Source organism: Patagioenas fasciata, chromosome 7, assembly GCF_037038585.1.
Source record: "Patagioenas fasciata isolate bPatFas1 chromosome 7, bPatFas1.hap1, whole genome shotgun sequence".
In the NCBI taxonomy this organism is placed as follows: domain Eukaryota; kingdom Metazoa; phylum Chordata; class Aves; order Columbiformes; family Columbidae; genus Patagioenas; species Patagioenas fasciata.
In genome coordinates, this window is record NC_092526.1 from 11,676,573 (window position 1) to 11,694,535 (window position 17,963).

Sequence of the window (17,963 nt, forward strand, 5' to 3'; positions counted from 1 at the left end):
TATTTATAATCCTGTCTTAAGTTCAGAAAACTTGTACCTGCAGAAAAAAGGTCCAGGTGAGCTATATGGGTGGTTTGCATAAAACTCCTCATGCGCTTAATGGCCACAGGTCAGTTGGCTACAATGCAGGGAAAGTAAAAAGGCAGATGTTGCTGCTGGTGGAATGATCTATTAAAGCTCCATCAAAAAACTGCTGCCACTCTGAGACTGCAACACCTGTGTGAAAATGCCCCCACTAGTGTAACAGAGGTTTACAACCTCTGATCCACTTGCTGATTGACATTATAGCTACATGGAAATGTTTCTCTATGTGGTGTGTTCCTCTCATGTTCACTAGACTGGAAAGTATAGTCATCCTAAATAGTGTTCTATATTTCATCTGAATGATGTTTCAGGTTATTTTAGGGCTGTCTGAAGACTCATATAACAATGATACTTTAAATACAATAAATTTAAACTTATTCTTTAAATAAAATCTAATTTAGAAAAGCATGTATGCATGTGATTAAGTCTAAAAGACCTAAGTAGGGCTTAAGCATTTTCTTAAGAGCTTCATCAATTGGTGCTGGTGTTTGAACTTAGAAATTAACTAAACTCAAAACAGTTTGACACCCAATGCTGCTCTGAAATTCCACTTCAGTCCTTCAGAAATAATTTAGGACAGATGAACTTCTACATGTTATGGTACCTGGGAAGGCAATGCTTTATTCCAACAGCTATACTCTGGTGATAGCGCAAAGCCAACACTGGGAAATCTCCACACTGAATTTTACCGAAAAAAAAAAATATTATTAAATGGAGAAGATTGAAAAAGAAATTATCTGCAGCTGCTGTCTGCTTTTCAGTTAGCAGGCCATGTCTTCTACAGATAGGTCATAAATACTTCCCTGCTGGGAGTACCATAAATGCCGATTCCCCTAAAGAGCTGTGGTAGTACGTGCAGCACCTTTGCAGTCTGTAATAAGGGGTTCAATAGCGAGCTAACAAAATTTGCAGATAATGCAGAAGTACTTTAAAGAGTCAAAACTAAAATTGGTGGCATGTCATTTGCAAAAGGATCTCATTCTGTTTAATGCCATGACAGTAAAATGTCAAATGTCATTTAGCACTGATGAGTAAAAAGAAGAAAAATAAAATATACTTAGTCCAATTTTTATTAGATGTTACTATTCAAAAGAGAGATCTTGCACTGAACAGCTCTCTGACTAATCAGCTCAAAGTGGGAAAAATAACAAATAATGTTAAAAAGAAATTGAAAGAAAAAGATCAGCTCTATCAATCTAGGAGTCTGTGAGTTCCTGCATTTTGGATACTACATGCAGTTCTGATATGTCCTTATCTCAGGGTAGAAAAGAGACAGAGAATTTGGCAAGGATTGTCAGATGTTTCATGGCTCCTAGTACATGCACAGATTAAAAAACAATGGCTGTCCAGCTTGAACAATACAAGCAGACAAATATTTAAAATGAGTTTATATGATCGTGGATGACATGGAAGGAAATAAAGAATGTTTATTTACTGTTTTCCAAAATATAAAAAGTAGGAAGCCACAGTAAAATGTCAAACAACAAGGTGAGAAGAGACGGTGCCTTGCAGACAGGCTGGGAGCCCTCCTGAGCCTGCCCTGATGATGGATACAGATGCTGCACTTGCCCAGGTTTGTATCCTCCAGAGAGGAACTTGTGGCTGTTCTCTAAATTCTGATGATATGCATGAAGTAAATCTGGTTTTGCGACCATCTCATAACTTGATATTTTCAGATGGAAAATTCAAATAAATTTGTATAATTTCTGTAAAACTTCACAGAAAACTAGGGTCCAAAGTTTTCTTACAAAGAAGCGCATTTTTCATGAATTCCCAAGTGCCTTACTGTTTTGGGAACCTTTCTTTACTTTTAGTATCTCTTGCCCGTGACCACCATAATGCCTGTGCTTGTGTAGGCATTTTCTGCGTGCGTGTTTCTTTATGCATTATAAGATGGAAGTTTTGTCCTTGGCTACTTGAATTCTTGCCTAAACAATCAGGAACTGTGAAGTGTGCTGGTAGCTCACTAGACCAGTTACATACTTTTCTTCTAGACTATCTAAGTAGCATGTGTTTAATGTCAGCATTTGTTTATGATCTGAACTGAATGCATGCTTCCAGCCAAGTGGAGCATTGTGGAGTTAATGAAGAAAGATCTAATGAGATTTTAGCAGAGTCAAATAATTTTGTAGCAAAAATACAAAAGTTTATCTTATACAGCATTCGAGACTGTCAGTACGTCAGGGAGGGAATATGCACAGAAGCATGGCAGAAAGTTATTTTTCCACGTGATCAAATCATTCCACGCTTTCTAGGATGAAGGGACTTTTTGCCAGTCTCCTGCAGAAATCCTTGCACATTGCCAGACAGCAAAGTGAAACTCTATGAAAGGGTCTCTCGTGTGAAAATTTAGAGAATCCTTTAACTCTTTACTTTCCCCCTCAGCACTTACTATCATCTTTTAAGGCAGTGAAAACTACACATTACATAGCATCTTCTGAAATTGAGCCACAGGTGTTTCCATGGGACTAGGAAGAGATAAATTCCATATAGCATAGTAACAGTTGCATTGAAATAATAATTTTAAAGGAGCAGTTTTTACTAAATAGGAAGAAAGTGGTCTCTCTCTCTTTCTGGCTCTTCTTGAATTCTATGAATTGTATCTCCAGGTTATTCTTCCCTATTTTTCATCAGGGTAAACAGGACAATGATAAATCTTGCAACCTGTGTTAGTGCTGTGGCATATGATTTTTCTACTCAAGACTAAAAGAATACAAGATTTCCTCATTCACAGTGCTAAAATTAGTGGTATCAAGGAGTTCAATTTGGCAAAGGTTTTCCTTTCATTGCCACAAGTGAAAATCACACAAAACGTGTACAATTTGACACTCATATAGGTGAAACCTTGAAAAGGAGCTGGACATAATTATGCATGGTCTGAGAGTCCCTAAAAACAGAATGCAGTGATTGCCAGGGATGGGCAGTTGGTGATTCTTTGCAGATGTTTGATTCTAATTTCTACTTTTGATTATTTTTTTTAATTGTTGCTGGGTTTGGTTGGGGTTTGTTGGTTTGTTTGTTGTTTTTGTTTGGGTTTGAGTTTTTTTATGATTTTGTTTTGGTTTCTTGGAGTTTTTTTTGCAATACAAGGGTCTGTTTGAAGGCCTGTGTTGTCATTTTTCTCTCCGTGCTCCACTCCATTTGGGAGAAGGAACAGCTAATTTCACACACCAGTTGTGAAGACTTACGTCTTCAGGGTTGTGTTCCAGTTAAGGTTACGCCCAAAGAACTAATTTATGAGAACTGTGTCCATGTGGAACAAGAAACCTAAACACATATGGTGTACCAGGGTTCAGCTCTTAAACAAAAACATACCCAAGGTTTATAGAAAGACCATTATTGTTTCCTGTACACACAATAGGTAATGCTTTGAAGTGAGCTATGTTTAGTCCTAATACGTATTCCATTTTTGCTTTAAATGAGGCAACTGTAGATTCTAGACTGCTCCTTTGTTTGCAAGGTCATAGCTAAGTCTCCAAATATTTAACATTTTCATCTTTAACCTTGCCAGGCAAGTTCTGTTTTAGAAGCAAGCTTTTAAAATGGATAAACTATTCTTGAGGTATGGTTTCTGTGTGTTTAAAGTCTCAGAAGGAGCTTGACAATGTATCATGTCCACTTTCCTTTATCAAGAACATCTGCTGTTCGTTTGCTAAAGCAAACTGCAGTTTGAGCCTGATAGATGCTTTGTTACAAGACTTACAAAGAGCTGCATGGGTCAGAACCATGCACTACTCCAAAAATTTAAATTAAGATAAAAATACACCACCTTTTAAGTGGAGTTGTATTCACAATGTTCATGTTGTAATCTCCACAGTTTTGTAGTACTTTTTTTTTCTTAAAACTGACATTCAGAGTTCCCATCAGTATCAACTATTACAACAAGAAGCGGCCTTTTTTCTTGTTAGATCGCACAGCTCTGTCCATGTGGACAGAGCACGTTGCAGAGTATCCAATTCTTAGACCCCATTGCTAAGTTTGTTTTCCAGTACTGCATTCTCCCCACAAGTCTTTCGGTGAAAATCCAGATCCAAAACCTCTTGGCTCTGGATTCAGGGAAGACAGAGGACACTGGTCAAAGTCAGATGACGGTGGGACACACTTCTTTTGTAGGACCCAGAATGAGCCTCATCCACTGAATAGCTTTTACTGTATGGATTGAATGTCTTGGGGCTGCATGAGGGCCTTCAACTCTATGACCTTTAGACGAGCCCACCTAATATATAACTTGTAATAAAGTGGATAATGTTCCATGTTTGCTGATACCTAGATGCTAGAAGAAGAGTTACGTTATACAGTCTACACTGCATTTAAAGTGTAAGTGCTATACATTGTTTTTTCCTGTATCTTCACTTCTTTGAGCAGAATTTCAGTTACAAAATTTGTCATGCTGTTTAATCACATTTCTTCTGCTGTTTTTTTCATACAATCCAATGAATCAACACTCCAAGTTTTGCAAAAGGTGCAAGCAGTTTATGCCCTGCTAATAATATTTACTTGGCCAAGTCCCTTCTTTTTTGTGTCAGGCTTTTGTTTGCAGTCAGCAGAATAAAGGTCAAAGTTTGTGAGATATCCTGAGTGATTTTCTGCATCTCTCTTTATGTCTCCTCCTGGTGTGACTTCTAATGATCTGTCCAAACCATACTCTTCGGGAACATCTGGCAACTATAACTGAGGCTATCCTCTTTTTATCCCTTACAGCTTCTGATCTGTGGCCTTTCTTGAGATGCAGTTCGCAGAAATGACTGGTTTCTGGTTGAAAGTGGGAATGGAACAAAGTATAGCTAGAAACCCTTTTCAGAAAGTTACATCACTCTCTGGTGTTCCTTAATGTTAAGAGAGACAGGCAGCCAAATAAGCAAAACACCTGCTGTTCTTCTAAAGGTCATTGCTGTGAGACATCATCTACCAACCCAGTGGCCAGTTTCTCTTAGAAGTCTGTTGCTTGTCCTATTTACTGTGGATGTGGGAAACAGTTTAGTCTCTTCTGCTTTGCAGGTATCTTTATGCCTTTATGCATTCAAAAACATTCCACATTACCACCATTCTTCTTGAGAGACTTGTTACCTAGGTCATGCAACCTTTGTTTTTATGTTGTTTTAATGCTTCCAGACACTACAGTCTAACTGTAGATCTCCTACCTACACTAGTAACCATCAGCATTTTTGAGAAATGATTTCTCTGTGTTGCAATGAATGAGATACAGGCTGAGAGCATCATTTTTAATAGCCTCAAGGGTTACGTATCCCTAAAAGTCTCAAGACAAGTGGAAAAGTCTATTTTTCATAGCCCTTTATCAGTGCATATGTTAATTCAAATAACTATAACTTCCATACATTTTGTCTAAGAAGTATATTTGGTATTTTTCTATCTGAAACATAAATGGGCAGTTTTCCTACCAAGTTCTCGCTGAGAATCAGCTGTCAAAAAGCAGTGTTACTTAGTTGCAGGAACAGCAAACCTGTTTGTTTTAGGCTATTAAATACTACCTACTATAACATGTTATTCTTTAACAGCCTATAAAGGAGACAACCTTCCTCAGGTTTTCAAATTGGCTTGACAGTTACATTTTAAATAGCGTTCAACAGAATTGAATAGAGAATATTTCTGGCTTTCAAAGGTAAATTCAAAATCAGTTTTCTTTCGATGGATTGAACCACCCAAATACAAGTGATTTTATTAAATGATTAAATACTTCACTTACACAGGAATAATTTTGGATTTTGTGGAATCAAAAGCAAAGGTAATCTACAAAAATAGCAGGACAATTGAACACTGTGTGCTCAGAGAGTCTGGATGTTTTAAAATTCTGACTTCATGGGAGAAAGATTGTTTCTTGAGAGGAATGTTAGTTATTAGGGGAATTCATATTGCAGCATATGAAATCATTTCTATGAGAGGTGTTAGTTTCAGTAGCAACTTCATAACAGTTGTATCATTGCCAGTGTTAGTAAAACTTTGAACATGCTGGTCTATATATGGTGTAATTTGGGAGGATTTTGCAAACCAAGACATCTTTTTGATAGCTGTTTTCTTTCTAATCTCATTGTTCGTGTGCTGATGTTACCTTGAGCAGCAACACAAGACATTTATCTCATCCTTAACATCAAGCATGCACACCTCAGCCACTGTAATGAATTCATCATTTAATGTTTGCCATAACTTCCAATAGTCTTAAAGTGTTACTGTCAAAGTGAGAAGCACTCATAACAGTACATAACTCATCAGTGTTTCACAGTTACTTACTTACACTTTGGTTTATTGTCACTCATGGGTGACTCTTTTTGGGTGCTGTGGGTCATGTTTATCGTTATCCTCCCTGGAGCCAGCAACAGTTATTACAAAGCTGAATATCAGTTTTGACTTAAAAGCACAAGCCAAAAGAACGCATCTCATTGCCCTAAACTAGTACAACTGTGATGCATTTAAGTAGGCAAAACTATGGTTTTCTGAAATTGGTATATACACTACTCTTTTATGGAGCAAAGATATAGCCCAAGTTTTAGAAAATCTTTCCTGCACTTGCAAACAATAAAAAGGGTCACTGAATATATTTGACATTGGTGGTCACCGAATGCCTTTAGGTTTGTGACAATGGGAACTAGTTTGTGGCAGTACATTTTTTAATAGTACCATCCTTTAGTGTACAGCTTCAACTGTATTTTTTCTCCTTATTTCTTTTAGTTTGGGAACCTACCACCATCCCTTTTCAATAGTGTTCCCCCAGATCTAGATGCAAAACTGAATCTTAACTCTGGAAGTTTCACAGGCAGCAGGTTCTCCCCCAGCACTTTCTACTTGCTGTGTCGATGCATGGAGCAGAAGGCCTGTTTTACCTTAGCAGACTTTTCCAGCAAGACTTTAAGCAGTTGATGGATCCAGACAAAATCTCAAAACTCATGTTTGTGCTAATACAATGGTTATTTGCTGCTTCCTGTCAATTTTCCGCTTGTTAGGGTTGTAGAACAGGTAAAGAATAGCTGTAGCCTCCCTGGGACTGGCAACATTCACATGGACCAAGCTGTAAATAAAGGTTATAGCCTTCTGCTGCTGGGCATTAAATAAGCAGATAAATTTCTCTTTGCTGTGGATTTATTCAAGGCAGATGTTTTTAGTGAGCTCTGGAAAGGTTAAGAAGGAATATAAAACCTGCTGCAGTTCTGGAATTGATCCATTAGGATCAAAACCTAGTAACCAGTGATTCGTTTAAGGGTCCTTGACACTTTTATGGCAAGACTATGTATTTCAGAGAGGGCTGGCTCAGTTTGAAACACATTCCAAAACCAAACCTGAAATAAATCCTTGCACCAGAGCAGTTCTGTAAACTTCTGCTTTCCCATCATTTCATTTTTGACAAAAAATGAAAGAAAAAAATACAGAATTTGGGAAGGGAATGACTTAACCTTTTGAAAGGAAATGGTATGCTGATCACCTGTGTTTGTAATTTTCTATGTGGCATTTTCTCAATATAGAGTTGTAGATGAACAGAATAATACAGACACAGCAAGCATAAAATAAACACACATGGAAGGAATGGAAAAATACTTAATGCAGGCTCAGCCATGTGATACTGGAAGGGCATGTATAGTGGTCTACTAGAGTTTGAGGGTCAGGTAAAAATGGCCTTGTGTGGTCAAGAGGGACTTAATATCATCATAGAACCATAGAATACCAGGTTTGAAGGGACCCCGAGGATCATCTGGTCCAGCCTTTCTTGGTAAAAGCATTGTCTAGACCAGATGGCCCAGCACCCTGTCCAGCCAAATCTTAAAAGTGTCCAATACTGGGGAATCCACCACTTCCCTGGGGAGAGTGTTTTCATTGTTAAAAAATTCCCTCTTGTGTCCCATCGGAATCTCCCCAGGAGTAACTTGTACCCATTACCCCTTGTATTTTCCATGTGATTCCTTGCAAAAAAGGAGTCTTCATCTTCTTTGTAGCCACCCTTAAAATACTGGAACATGGTGATCACGTCTCCCCCTCAGCCTTCTTTTTTCAGGGCTGAACAAACTCGGTTCTCTCAGCCCTTCCTCATCTGGTGGCTGCCCAGTCCTTTGATCATCTCTGCCTCCCTTCTCTGAACCTTGTCCAGCCTGTCCATATATTTTTTTGTACAGTGGCGACCAAAACTGACCACAGTATTCCACATGTGGCCTGACAAATGCTGAGTAGGGTGGGTTAATGACTTCTTTGTCCCTGCTGGAAATGCCCTTGTTGGTGCAGCCCATGGACATCTTGGTTTTCGTTGCCACAGAAGCACACTGGTCACTCACATTGACCTTGTTGTCACCAGGACCCACGGATCACTTTCCACAGAGCTGTCCCCCAGCCAGTTAGATCCCAGCCTGAGCTGCAGTCCTGGGTTATGTTTTGCCATGAATTTAAAACGTCGTGTTAGATCACATATATTGACCATAATTATCTGCAATATGGATTTTTCATACTTTAATAAACCAACAGCTATTTCAGTAGCAGAATGCATAGCTGATAAAACAAAAAGAAAAATCGGAGGAAGGTGTTTCCCATTACTTCAACCCCAGTTGTTCTCTGGGACAAGTGATGGAAGGTTTAGGCTAGTGAGCTTTGAAGCTGGGTTGAAAAATACCTAGAAGAAACCACCAGAAGAAATGATTGTGGACTGGAAAAAAATAGTAAATATATTAGATGGTGTGTAATTGATGACTTGTATTCACAGGCCAGGATCTTAACAGTTGTTAAGAGATGTGACTACACTAATGTTCATAAAAAGGTTGTGGTGTAATGCACTGAAAACGTGTTTCTTCATACCAATTCAAGTGCTCCTCTGTCATTTTACTGTATTGTATTACTTGAAATTTACTTAGAGTTTCAAAACCATTTTGCCTCAAATATTTCAAATCCAAGAAAACCTTAATATCTAGTGAAGCAAAAATGAGAAGTAAATCTCCATTCTAATATACTCTCTCACTTTGGATAAGTCACTTAATGTCTCTTTTGGGTCCTTAATCTGAAATAGGTAGGAGAGCACCGACAAGTTAATAGTAAGAAAAGTTCTTTGGTACAAGTCACTTTCTGTACCAGTGAGCACGTTATCAACTAACAAGAGTTACACTACTGTAAAAATCTCATATTGATGCTTCGCAACTCCCATCTTCTGATAATGAGATGTGCTGAGAAAAATACTTCTGGGAGCCTGCTCTTTGAGTAAGCACGAAATCAATACACCAGAGTAGCATTAAGGAGCATGGTTGAGTGGGAGCTGCTGTTTTCTGAAAAGAAAAGGCACAACCACAAAGAGGTTTAGAAATACACTGTAGTATTTTTAAATAGCAGTCAAATCCCCACTGTGCAGGATCCCACAACATATTCTTTGTAGAACGTGGCTCTTACTTAGGTAAAGATAGACTAAAAGAACTTGAGAAGTTTGTACCGGAAGTGGAAAGTTTCTCCAGCTCATTCAGCATATTCATGCTCTTGGCAAACATTAATCCCCTTTATATATATATGTGCATTAAGTAGTGCCAGGACTACAGGGTTGCCACATCAATGGCAAAATTAATTTGTCTGATCTGATACTGAAGGAATTAAAGGAAAGAGAAAAATTTCTGACAGCTGTAGGTTAAGATCCAACAGATGAGAAACCCAGCTGGAGTGAGGTGGGGCTGGATTAAAAATGAAAGGTTTAGAAAGAAGAGAAACTTAGAATGGGTAACGTCGGTTAGCTACAGATTGTAATTTGGAAAGTAAGTGCTGTGCAGTCAGAAGAAAGTAGAGCTGAAATGCCGATTTGAAACTGAGAGGAGAATGCTAGGAGAAATTTGTGCAAGCCACAACCAAGCCTCCTTCCGGTCGAGACAGATCATCAATATTTTGCCCACCTGGAGGTTGAAGGGACATCCTGTTCACTTGCCAAGACTGGATAACATAGTTCAAAATGCAACATTGCTCCTTTCCCAGTGAGCAAACAGAGCCACAGCTATTACTCATCCCAGCTCATCTTGATCCACTCAGTTACTTCATGAGACATAGGCAAAAGATCAAGGAGTCAGAAGATGGAGAGGTAACACATCAGAGTGGGGAAATAGGGAAGAAGGGGGGGAAATATTGTAATCAGGAGTTGTTATGATGACCGGGGAAGTGTGCTAAAGTGATCTTCAAAGAGGATGACATCTCTCACAAAGCAGAGGAAGAACCTTTACCTGATGAGTTAATTCTTTCTTGGAAACTGGTGTACATCTGCTTTTCCCTTTTTTGAAAAAAATCCACAGATCCTCAGCAGGTTTCAACAGTTCAGCTGAAATCAATAACTCTATTCTCAGTTATGCCAACTGAGAATCTGCCTGCAAATCTGAAGGTATCATTAATACCATAGCAGGCAAGGATATATTAATACAGTTGCTGTTTAATGAGCACAGGACTGGCTCATTTTGTTGAAAACTCTTCTTTCGGCTACCAGTAGATCACAAAGGTCTTTAAGTTGAGCAGCGTTTGTGTGTGTGAATACCTCTAGGTCTTTATAGTCCTCCTACCACTTTAACATGAGAATGACCCTTAATGGCACTTTCTCAAATGGCAACTCCTTATCTTCTGCTTTTAAAGATCAAGACAAATTTTGGTATGTGTCTGCATTTCTTGCCTGTATATTGTCAGCAGCTACTATATCACAGTATCACAGTATGTTTGGGATTGGAAGGGACCTCAAAAGATCATCTAGTCCAATCCCCCTGCTGGAGCAGGAACGCCTAGGTGAGGTCGCACAGGAATGTGTCCAGGCGGGCTTTGAATGTCTCCAGGGAAGGAGACTCCACAACCTCCCTGGGCAGCCTGTTCCAGTGCTCTGTTACCCTCACTGAGAAGAAGTTCTTTCTCAAATTTAAGTGGAACCTCTTGTGTTCCAGCTTGATCCCATTGCCCCTTGTCCTATCATTGTTTGCCACTGAGAAGAGCCTGACTCCATCCTCATGGCACTCACCCTTTATATATTTATAAACATTAATAAGGTCACCCCTCAGTCTCCTCTTCTCCAAACTAAAGAGCCCCAGCTCCCTCAGCCTTTCTTCATAAGGGAGATGCTCCACTCCCTTAATCATCTTTGTTGCCCTACGCTGGACCCTCTCCAGCAGTTCCCTGTCCTTCTTGAACTGAGGGGCCCAGAACTGAACACAATATTCCAGATGGGGTCTCACCAGGGTGGAGTAGAGGGGAAGGAGGACCTCTCTCGATCTACTGACCACCCCCCTATCTTAGCACATTTGAAAACTGCAGGGGTCCATTTACAATATAAGCCTGATCCTTGGCTAGAAACCATGCTAGAAATTTTTGGTCTTCCAGTCTTGCATATTAGAGATATAGTAGCACTACAGCCCTTGAGGATGGGGACTCAGGGGTCAGAATTCTTCATTGGCACTGTCACTGCGCTTCTGCAGGTAAATTATTCTAGTGGGAAACTTTTCTGTGTTGGTATCTATCTACCTGACTAGTCTTATGATTTTAACAGTTTGACTTATCCAAGAGTTTTTTCATTTTATTATGTTCTGCCATTTGGCTTTCAAAGAGTATGTGTTTAACAGCTCCTGTGTCAAGAATTTTCCACTGCATTGCTAAATGTCCAACATTTCTTCCTAATACCATCATCTGTTGTGTTTGCCTTCTTTCTCCGCTCTCACATCTTCCCAGGTCAGAGGCTACCCAGAGCCTCAGATCACATGGTACAGAAATGGGCACCCTGTCCCGGAGGGGGACCATTATGTCATGGACCGCAGCATTCGGGGGATATTCAGCTTGGTAATCAAAGATGTACAGGAAGGTGACAGTGGTAAATATACCTGTGAGGCTGCAAATGACGGTGGGATTCGTCAAGTGACCGTGGAGCTGACAGTGGAAGGTAAGAGGGTACTTATACTGTTGTTGTGATTATTGTAGCATTTAATTAAATGAACAAGCCGTGTTAAACTGTCTCATTAAAATTGCAACTGTACACACATGCTTTCTCACTGGTGCAAGAGCTGCTTTTCACAGCTTAAGAGATTTTGCAGGGTGCTATGATCTCTGGCTGGATAAAGTGTGTGTTCAGTTTCAGATATGTATGATGATGCTTAGGTAACAAAAGACCTAGCTTTAAAGACTTCACTATAAACGTAATTTCTATGGACACCACCATTTGGGATACAACAAAGGCCTGGAAATTTGGCATTTTCTCTCAGACAGTAAAAACTGTGGCAATCTTGGTTGTTTCACAGCCTATCAGACAGGCACACTGAGGCAATGGGTTTCTGGAGTTCTCCATGCGTGCTTCCATTTGCTAAGCTGAACGGCTGGTTGTAATTGCATGCTTAATGTCACACAGGAAACAGCCAAGATCAAACCCAGGAATTTTTAAGAGAACATCTGCATATTAGATAGTTGCAAACTGCCAAATTTTAAATGTGAAGAGTGACACAAAGCCAGGGAAGGATGGAAATCAGTTGTACTGCTTCTCTCTTTGGTCATGTTAGAGATCTGTTGAATATCAAAGCTCCTCAGGTCAATACTTTGTGTTGAATTCTTGAAGCAAAGCAAAAATCCACAGCAGTCCTGAAACAACCAGCATTTGGGTTTATTCAGAGTCAAAATCTCTAACAGATATCCTCAGAGTACATACTGAAATATTCATGGACCTGACATGATTGTTACTGTCTTCTGTTGTAAAAATTATGCCTTTTCCCACCCCCCACCTAGTTTTAAGTTGTGACAACTTCTATCAGTGACAATTTCCATGGAGGTAGAAGATTTTTTTAAAGCAGTTTTTATAATAACTTTTCTGACCTGGGCATTTCTGCAGTTTAAAAGCAATTTCATGGTGGTACCCCATGACTGAATTTCTCAGAGTTAAAGAATTACATGGTCTTTGTTCTAAAAATCCTTCTATAGAGCAAGATAGCAAAGAACAGGCTTTTCCTGTTCTCAGCAAAGATATCACGATGTGTTGTTGACTGCGACTTGAAAAAACAAATGACTGAAACACAATCTACTTTTTCCATCCCGCACGGATGTCCCATCTGACAGCAACATAGATTCTTATAAGGCCCCAGAACAATTATTTTACAGGAAATCATGTGTGCGGTAGGTGGCGCTGAGCTTACACGACTTCTTCCACCTCTCCCTGTTGCTCACTCCAGCAAGCATTCTAAGCTACTATGCTTTAAAAAGAATAATTTTACAGAGATGGTAGTCTGGGCTAGCACAGGACTAAAAAAACCAAACCAAGTGAAGTAAGACCTCTTTCAGAGTCCAAAAACTTTTTTTTTTTCTGTCTTAATTTGAATGAGTGCTGTAGAATTCAGACACAATGTTTCATTCACTTGTTTAAAAATATTTTCGCATGAATACTTTGCAGTGTTGTTACGAACTGAGGCCAGAGGTTAGACGGTAACTATGGTAAAACTTGTTTTTGAAATTGGAGAGCCTAATTTTGGACTGCAGATGACATAACTTTATATTGCAGGTGTTGCATTCCTCCTTTATGTTTGAAACCTGGAGAAATGCATATTTTACATAGTCTTTAGTATCTGTAATTCCCTATGGTCTTGATAGGCTCCTCATCTCCTGTCTTTCTGTCCTGTGCTTACAGGAAACTCCTTGAAGAAATACAGCCTGCCATCCGGTGCCAAAACCACTGGGTAAGAAGTCCACTGGCTTTGATGTTGTTTAACAGACACCTGAGTATGTTTTAGTAGGAAAACACGTAAAATTACTCTCTCTAAAGAATAACCACTTCTTCCCATTTTAAGTGGCTCTTGCACTTCTTTAATACACATTTATGCTCCTCTTTAGTGGTAACATGAGGAACATGACATTAAAAACTATCAGATATTTATGTTATTTGATGAATATACATTTTACAGTCACCCTTCTCTCCCAAGAAGTTTTACTGGTCCTCTTGTCCATATAAATCCTTTCATTATGGTATCGTCTCTTACTTAGAAACCTCGAGCTGCCTATATGGCAATCATCATGTCCTGGCAGCACCTTGGACTAAGGCGATGCAGTCTCTGTTAGTATCTGACACCTGGTAGAAATGGTGAGGTATTGTCACATCTTCTTGCATGTCGTAAAAGACCATCTGGAAAAGCAGGTCTTGAAAATTATTCCATTTGCTTGAAATTAATGCTTAAAAACAAAAAAAAAAAAAAAGAAAGAAAGAAAGAAATCACCATCTGCCATCTGCTAATATGTGTCTGTGGTACCAGGGCTTCAGGCAAAGAGTGTGAGTGTTCCCTTTGAAATTAACAGACTTAAAGTTGCACCATTATTTTTTTTCTTGCTATAATACTGCTTGATGTTTCATGTTTTATGGCTGTGTCATGGAGGTTTTTGGACTGCAGTCACTGATGTCAGTGTAGATTCATTCCACATGTCATTTCCCAGCTGTGCCATCCAACTAAGTAGAGCTTGGCATTTACACTTGACAGGCATTCACCCTGGATGTGGTGTATTATACTTTGGTTTTGTGCCCTTTACATGTTTGCTTTGCAGACGTTGTAGTGAATGAGATTCCAAACAGAAGCCTTCCCCAAACCAAAAATCTTTACCAGGACATGTCAGAAATGTCACAAAACCAAATTGTTGATTCATAAATCAGAAATTACACTCCATGTCGAAAAAATTACATGATAAAGAACTGTGAACAGTTATACACAAATAGCCTTTTAGGAGGCAATTGAGAAACAGAAAAGGGGGAAAACTAAACGTATGCAGTGTTTTCTTTCATTTGGTTTGCCCAGCTCTGCTTATAAACAACCTGAATTGTCCTCGGGATGAGTTATGTGAGTTATGTCTATGCTGGATGAGGGTGTGTAATACCACACTATTCAGTTGCATGAAGAATCAAGAGCAGTCATCACCAGTGTTTCCATTTCTTCCATTGGCCAAAAAACTGTGTAACTGTAATTTGCTTACCACCAATTATATACACTTGTTGGTCTGAAATGCTTCCTGAAGTGCGCTCTAACCACAACAGCTTCCAGTTGTTCTGTAGAACCAGGATGTTAACTGTCTTTCCAGGGGAAGACTTACTGTTCCATCTGTGGAGCACAGGCCAAGCATCTGGGGAGAGAGTCCACCCAAGTTTGCAACAAAACCCAATAGAGTTGTTGTGCGTGAAGGTCAAACAGGCAAATTTTCATGTAAAATAACAGGACGACCTCAACCTCAAGTAACTTGGTTTAAGGTATGATTTTTGAAATAAATAAATAATGTTTTCTTTCTCTTTTGAAATTTTCTGGCTTGAAAGGATGAAATGCACTTGTCACTGCAAAATATCATCGTGGGTATTTACATACAAGGAGAGAAATATTCTTCCTCATTTTTATGCTGAACGAGCACACAAAAGATAATTGTGTTCCTTCTCAGTATAAACTTCTTCTTTATCTGTCTCATTGTTGAAAATATCTGCTCAAAAAATCATCTGAAAGTACCAAACAAGATCCAGGTTCCATTATAAAATAGAAAGCATGGGACATACCTATCCAAAGATCTTACTAAATAGATAGGAAAAATAGAAAATAATGGCAAATGTCAGTATTGTCATAATCTCTGTTTTACAGAGAAGGTCTGCAGGGATTTAATGCTTCGACTGTGGTTACAGAGGAGTCTCTGACAGCTGTGAAAATTACAGCTGTATTTCCAAAGTCCCATGTCAGTTTCTCAGCCATAAACTGTGTTTTCTGTATGGCTCACATTGGGTTTTACCTGTACATTAGAATGATGTTTGAAAAGAAATAAAATTGGATTGAAAATTTACTGTTAAGGAATTAACAGATATGATTGGATTTCAGCATGCATGATTATTTTGGAAAAAAAAAAATCCAAGGCAGATGAGCAACAGTTCAACTGCTTCAGTCTGACCTCTGCCGAAATAGTGGTGGCAGAAAAGTGTCTGACATAAAATAAAGGAGGTCTGAGCTATCAGTTTCAGATCTGCATTAAAATCGGTAATTGTGAGCATTTGTCATTTGCAAAAAAAAAAGCAGCAATATTTACAATTCACTAGACTTTTAAAGCAGCATTGCACACTTAAGCCCTAGTGCCCCCTTTGGGAATACACAAGATTTCCAACCACTTTTTTTTGTTAGTAAGGAGAGAGCTTTCAGGTGATAATTAAACACTATGCTGATGAGGCCATTGTTACTGAAACTGTTAGTATTTTAGAGAACTGTAATTAATCTGGAGGAGCACATATATGACTTCTCTGCTGGCATCCTGCTCCCCTTCAGCCTTCGTCAGACAGTAGCTATATGTATAGTAAAAAAAAAACCAACAACAACACCTGCTTGCTTCCAAGTCATTGCTTTATCCCAGACTTATCCATGTTGTCGGTAAGACAAGAATGACAGGACACATCTTGGAAAATAAGCAGCCTCTTGCTGTGAAACACTAACTAAGACAATAAGACATCTCCTTCAGCTGGGGGCTCCATCTGGAGTCTGCTTCTCCCCCCCAGGTGCTGGCAGTTCTTTTGGGGCTGCCGGCTCCCTGGGCAGTCTGCGGCACAGCTGCACCACAGCAAAATGCTTCCAGTCACATTGGACTCGCTCAGGTTTTCCAGCCATGCAACTCAGCACAAAACAGGATTTGTCAGTCAGTTCTCTTTGTTCAGGGCTGCGTAGTAAACAGCAAGTAGGGACCAGCAATCCAACAGTTTGGATCTACACTTGATGCTTCTCCATATATGTTTTTGCAGTTTGTTAGAGGTTATATTATATATTTTGCTATTGATAGTCAGCCTCCCTAAAGTGTTATACTACAATCTGGCATTCATTGCCTGATCAAATGAATGAAGTATGCAAAGTTCTTGCTATTAGCAGCTCTGTGAGTTCTGTTCATGTTTATGTCCTTAAAAATCATATTTCAAAACTTGCAGGTCTGCATGTACTATTCTGTAAAATACCGCAGGTGTGTTGTTCAGGAGTTGAGTAGTCATGCCATTGCTGGCCTGCAGACACCTAGTCCACTCTCTTGAAGTTATCCTCAAACCATTGCTTTTGTTTAAATTTATTTTCTTTAGGTTTTCATACTATCATTTTAGCACCTGTTTTGAGCACCATGAAGCTGTCTTTCAACAATTCATATACTCTGTAAAGTGCAAATATGTTGTTGCTTTTTAACAGAGTTTTATTTGCAGGCTGTTGTTGTGAAGTGTGTTTTTGCATCCCTGTTCATAAGGCATGGATTAACAGGTAACCATGCATGTACTTTGGCTGGCTGCAAACAAGCTGAGGCCCACAGTATTTCTGCTCTCATCAGGATGGTGCTGCAGGGTCCTGCGGAGTGGTAGGAATTTCAGCTCTGCCTCAACATCATGGGAAAGAACTTACATGACACTTACTAGCCACATCTGGCTAGTGCAAAGCCAACACAATCACCTCCCATACAGCATGGAAGCTTTATAAACAACCAAAATTTCACTTTTTAGAAGTAATGAGTAAGCTTTTGTGTACATCTTACTCTGTTTTCTTTCACCTTTTCTCATGGTTACATTGCAAAGAACAGAAGCTTCTACTGTATGGCCACCGAACCCCTGATGTGAACTAGCTTTTTTTTGTTCAAATAGGACTTACAACACCCAGGTAGAAGTACATTGATAGAGACTTCAGGAATGACAGTGTCTGAAAACATCGTAGCCTTTCCCAAATGTTTACTGACCAAAGCCCTACAAATCGTAGATTTGTACGCTTTCCCTTCCTAAACTTAGGATAGGAAGATCTGTGGTGCCTGGTAGCAAGGGACTCCTTTAACGGATGGTGCTGAAGCAGAAGCACTGATTTACTCACAAATGAGGTGTTGGTCAATTATTTCATAGAATTTAAAGGCAAAAATTTTCATTCTGACCATCTAATCTGTGTAACAGAGAGCATAGAACT

At 39.3% G+C, this 17,963-nt stretch overlaps 1 protein-coding gene across 2 annotated transcripts in view; it reads left to right on the forward strand.

Annotated features, from left to right (window-relative positions):
* MYLK (myosin light chain kinase) overlaps nucleotides 1–17,963 on the forward strand; it is a 210,396-nt gene that overhangs the window by 77,312 nt on the left and 115,121 nt on the right. For both annotated transcript variants that reach the window (XM_065840410.2, XM_071810812.1), the window contains exons 3-5: nucleotides 11,740–11,947; nucleotides 13,673–13,721; nucleotides 15,106–15,271. In XM_065840410.2, coding sequence (XP_065696482.1) covers nucleotides 11,740–11,947; nucleotides 13,673–13,721; nucleotides 15,106–15,271 — 423 coding nt within the window. The remainder of the gene's footprint in view (nucleotides 1–11,739; nucleotides 11,948–13,672; nucleotides 13,722–15,105; nucleotides 15,272–17,963) is intronic.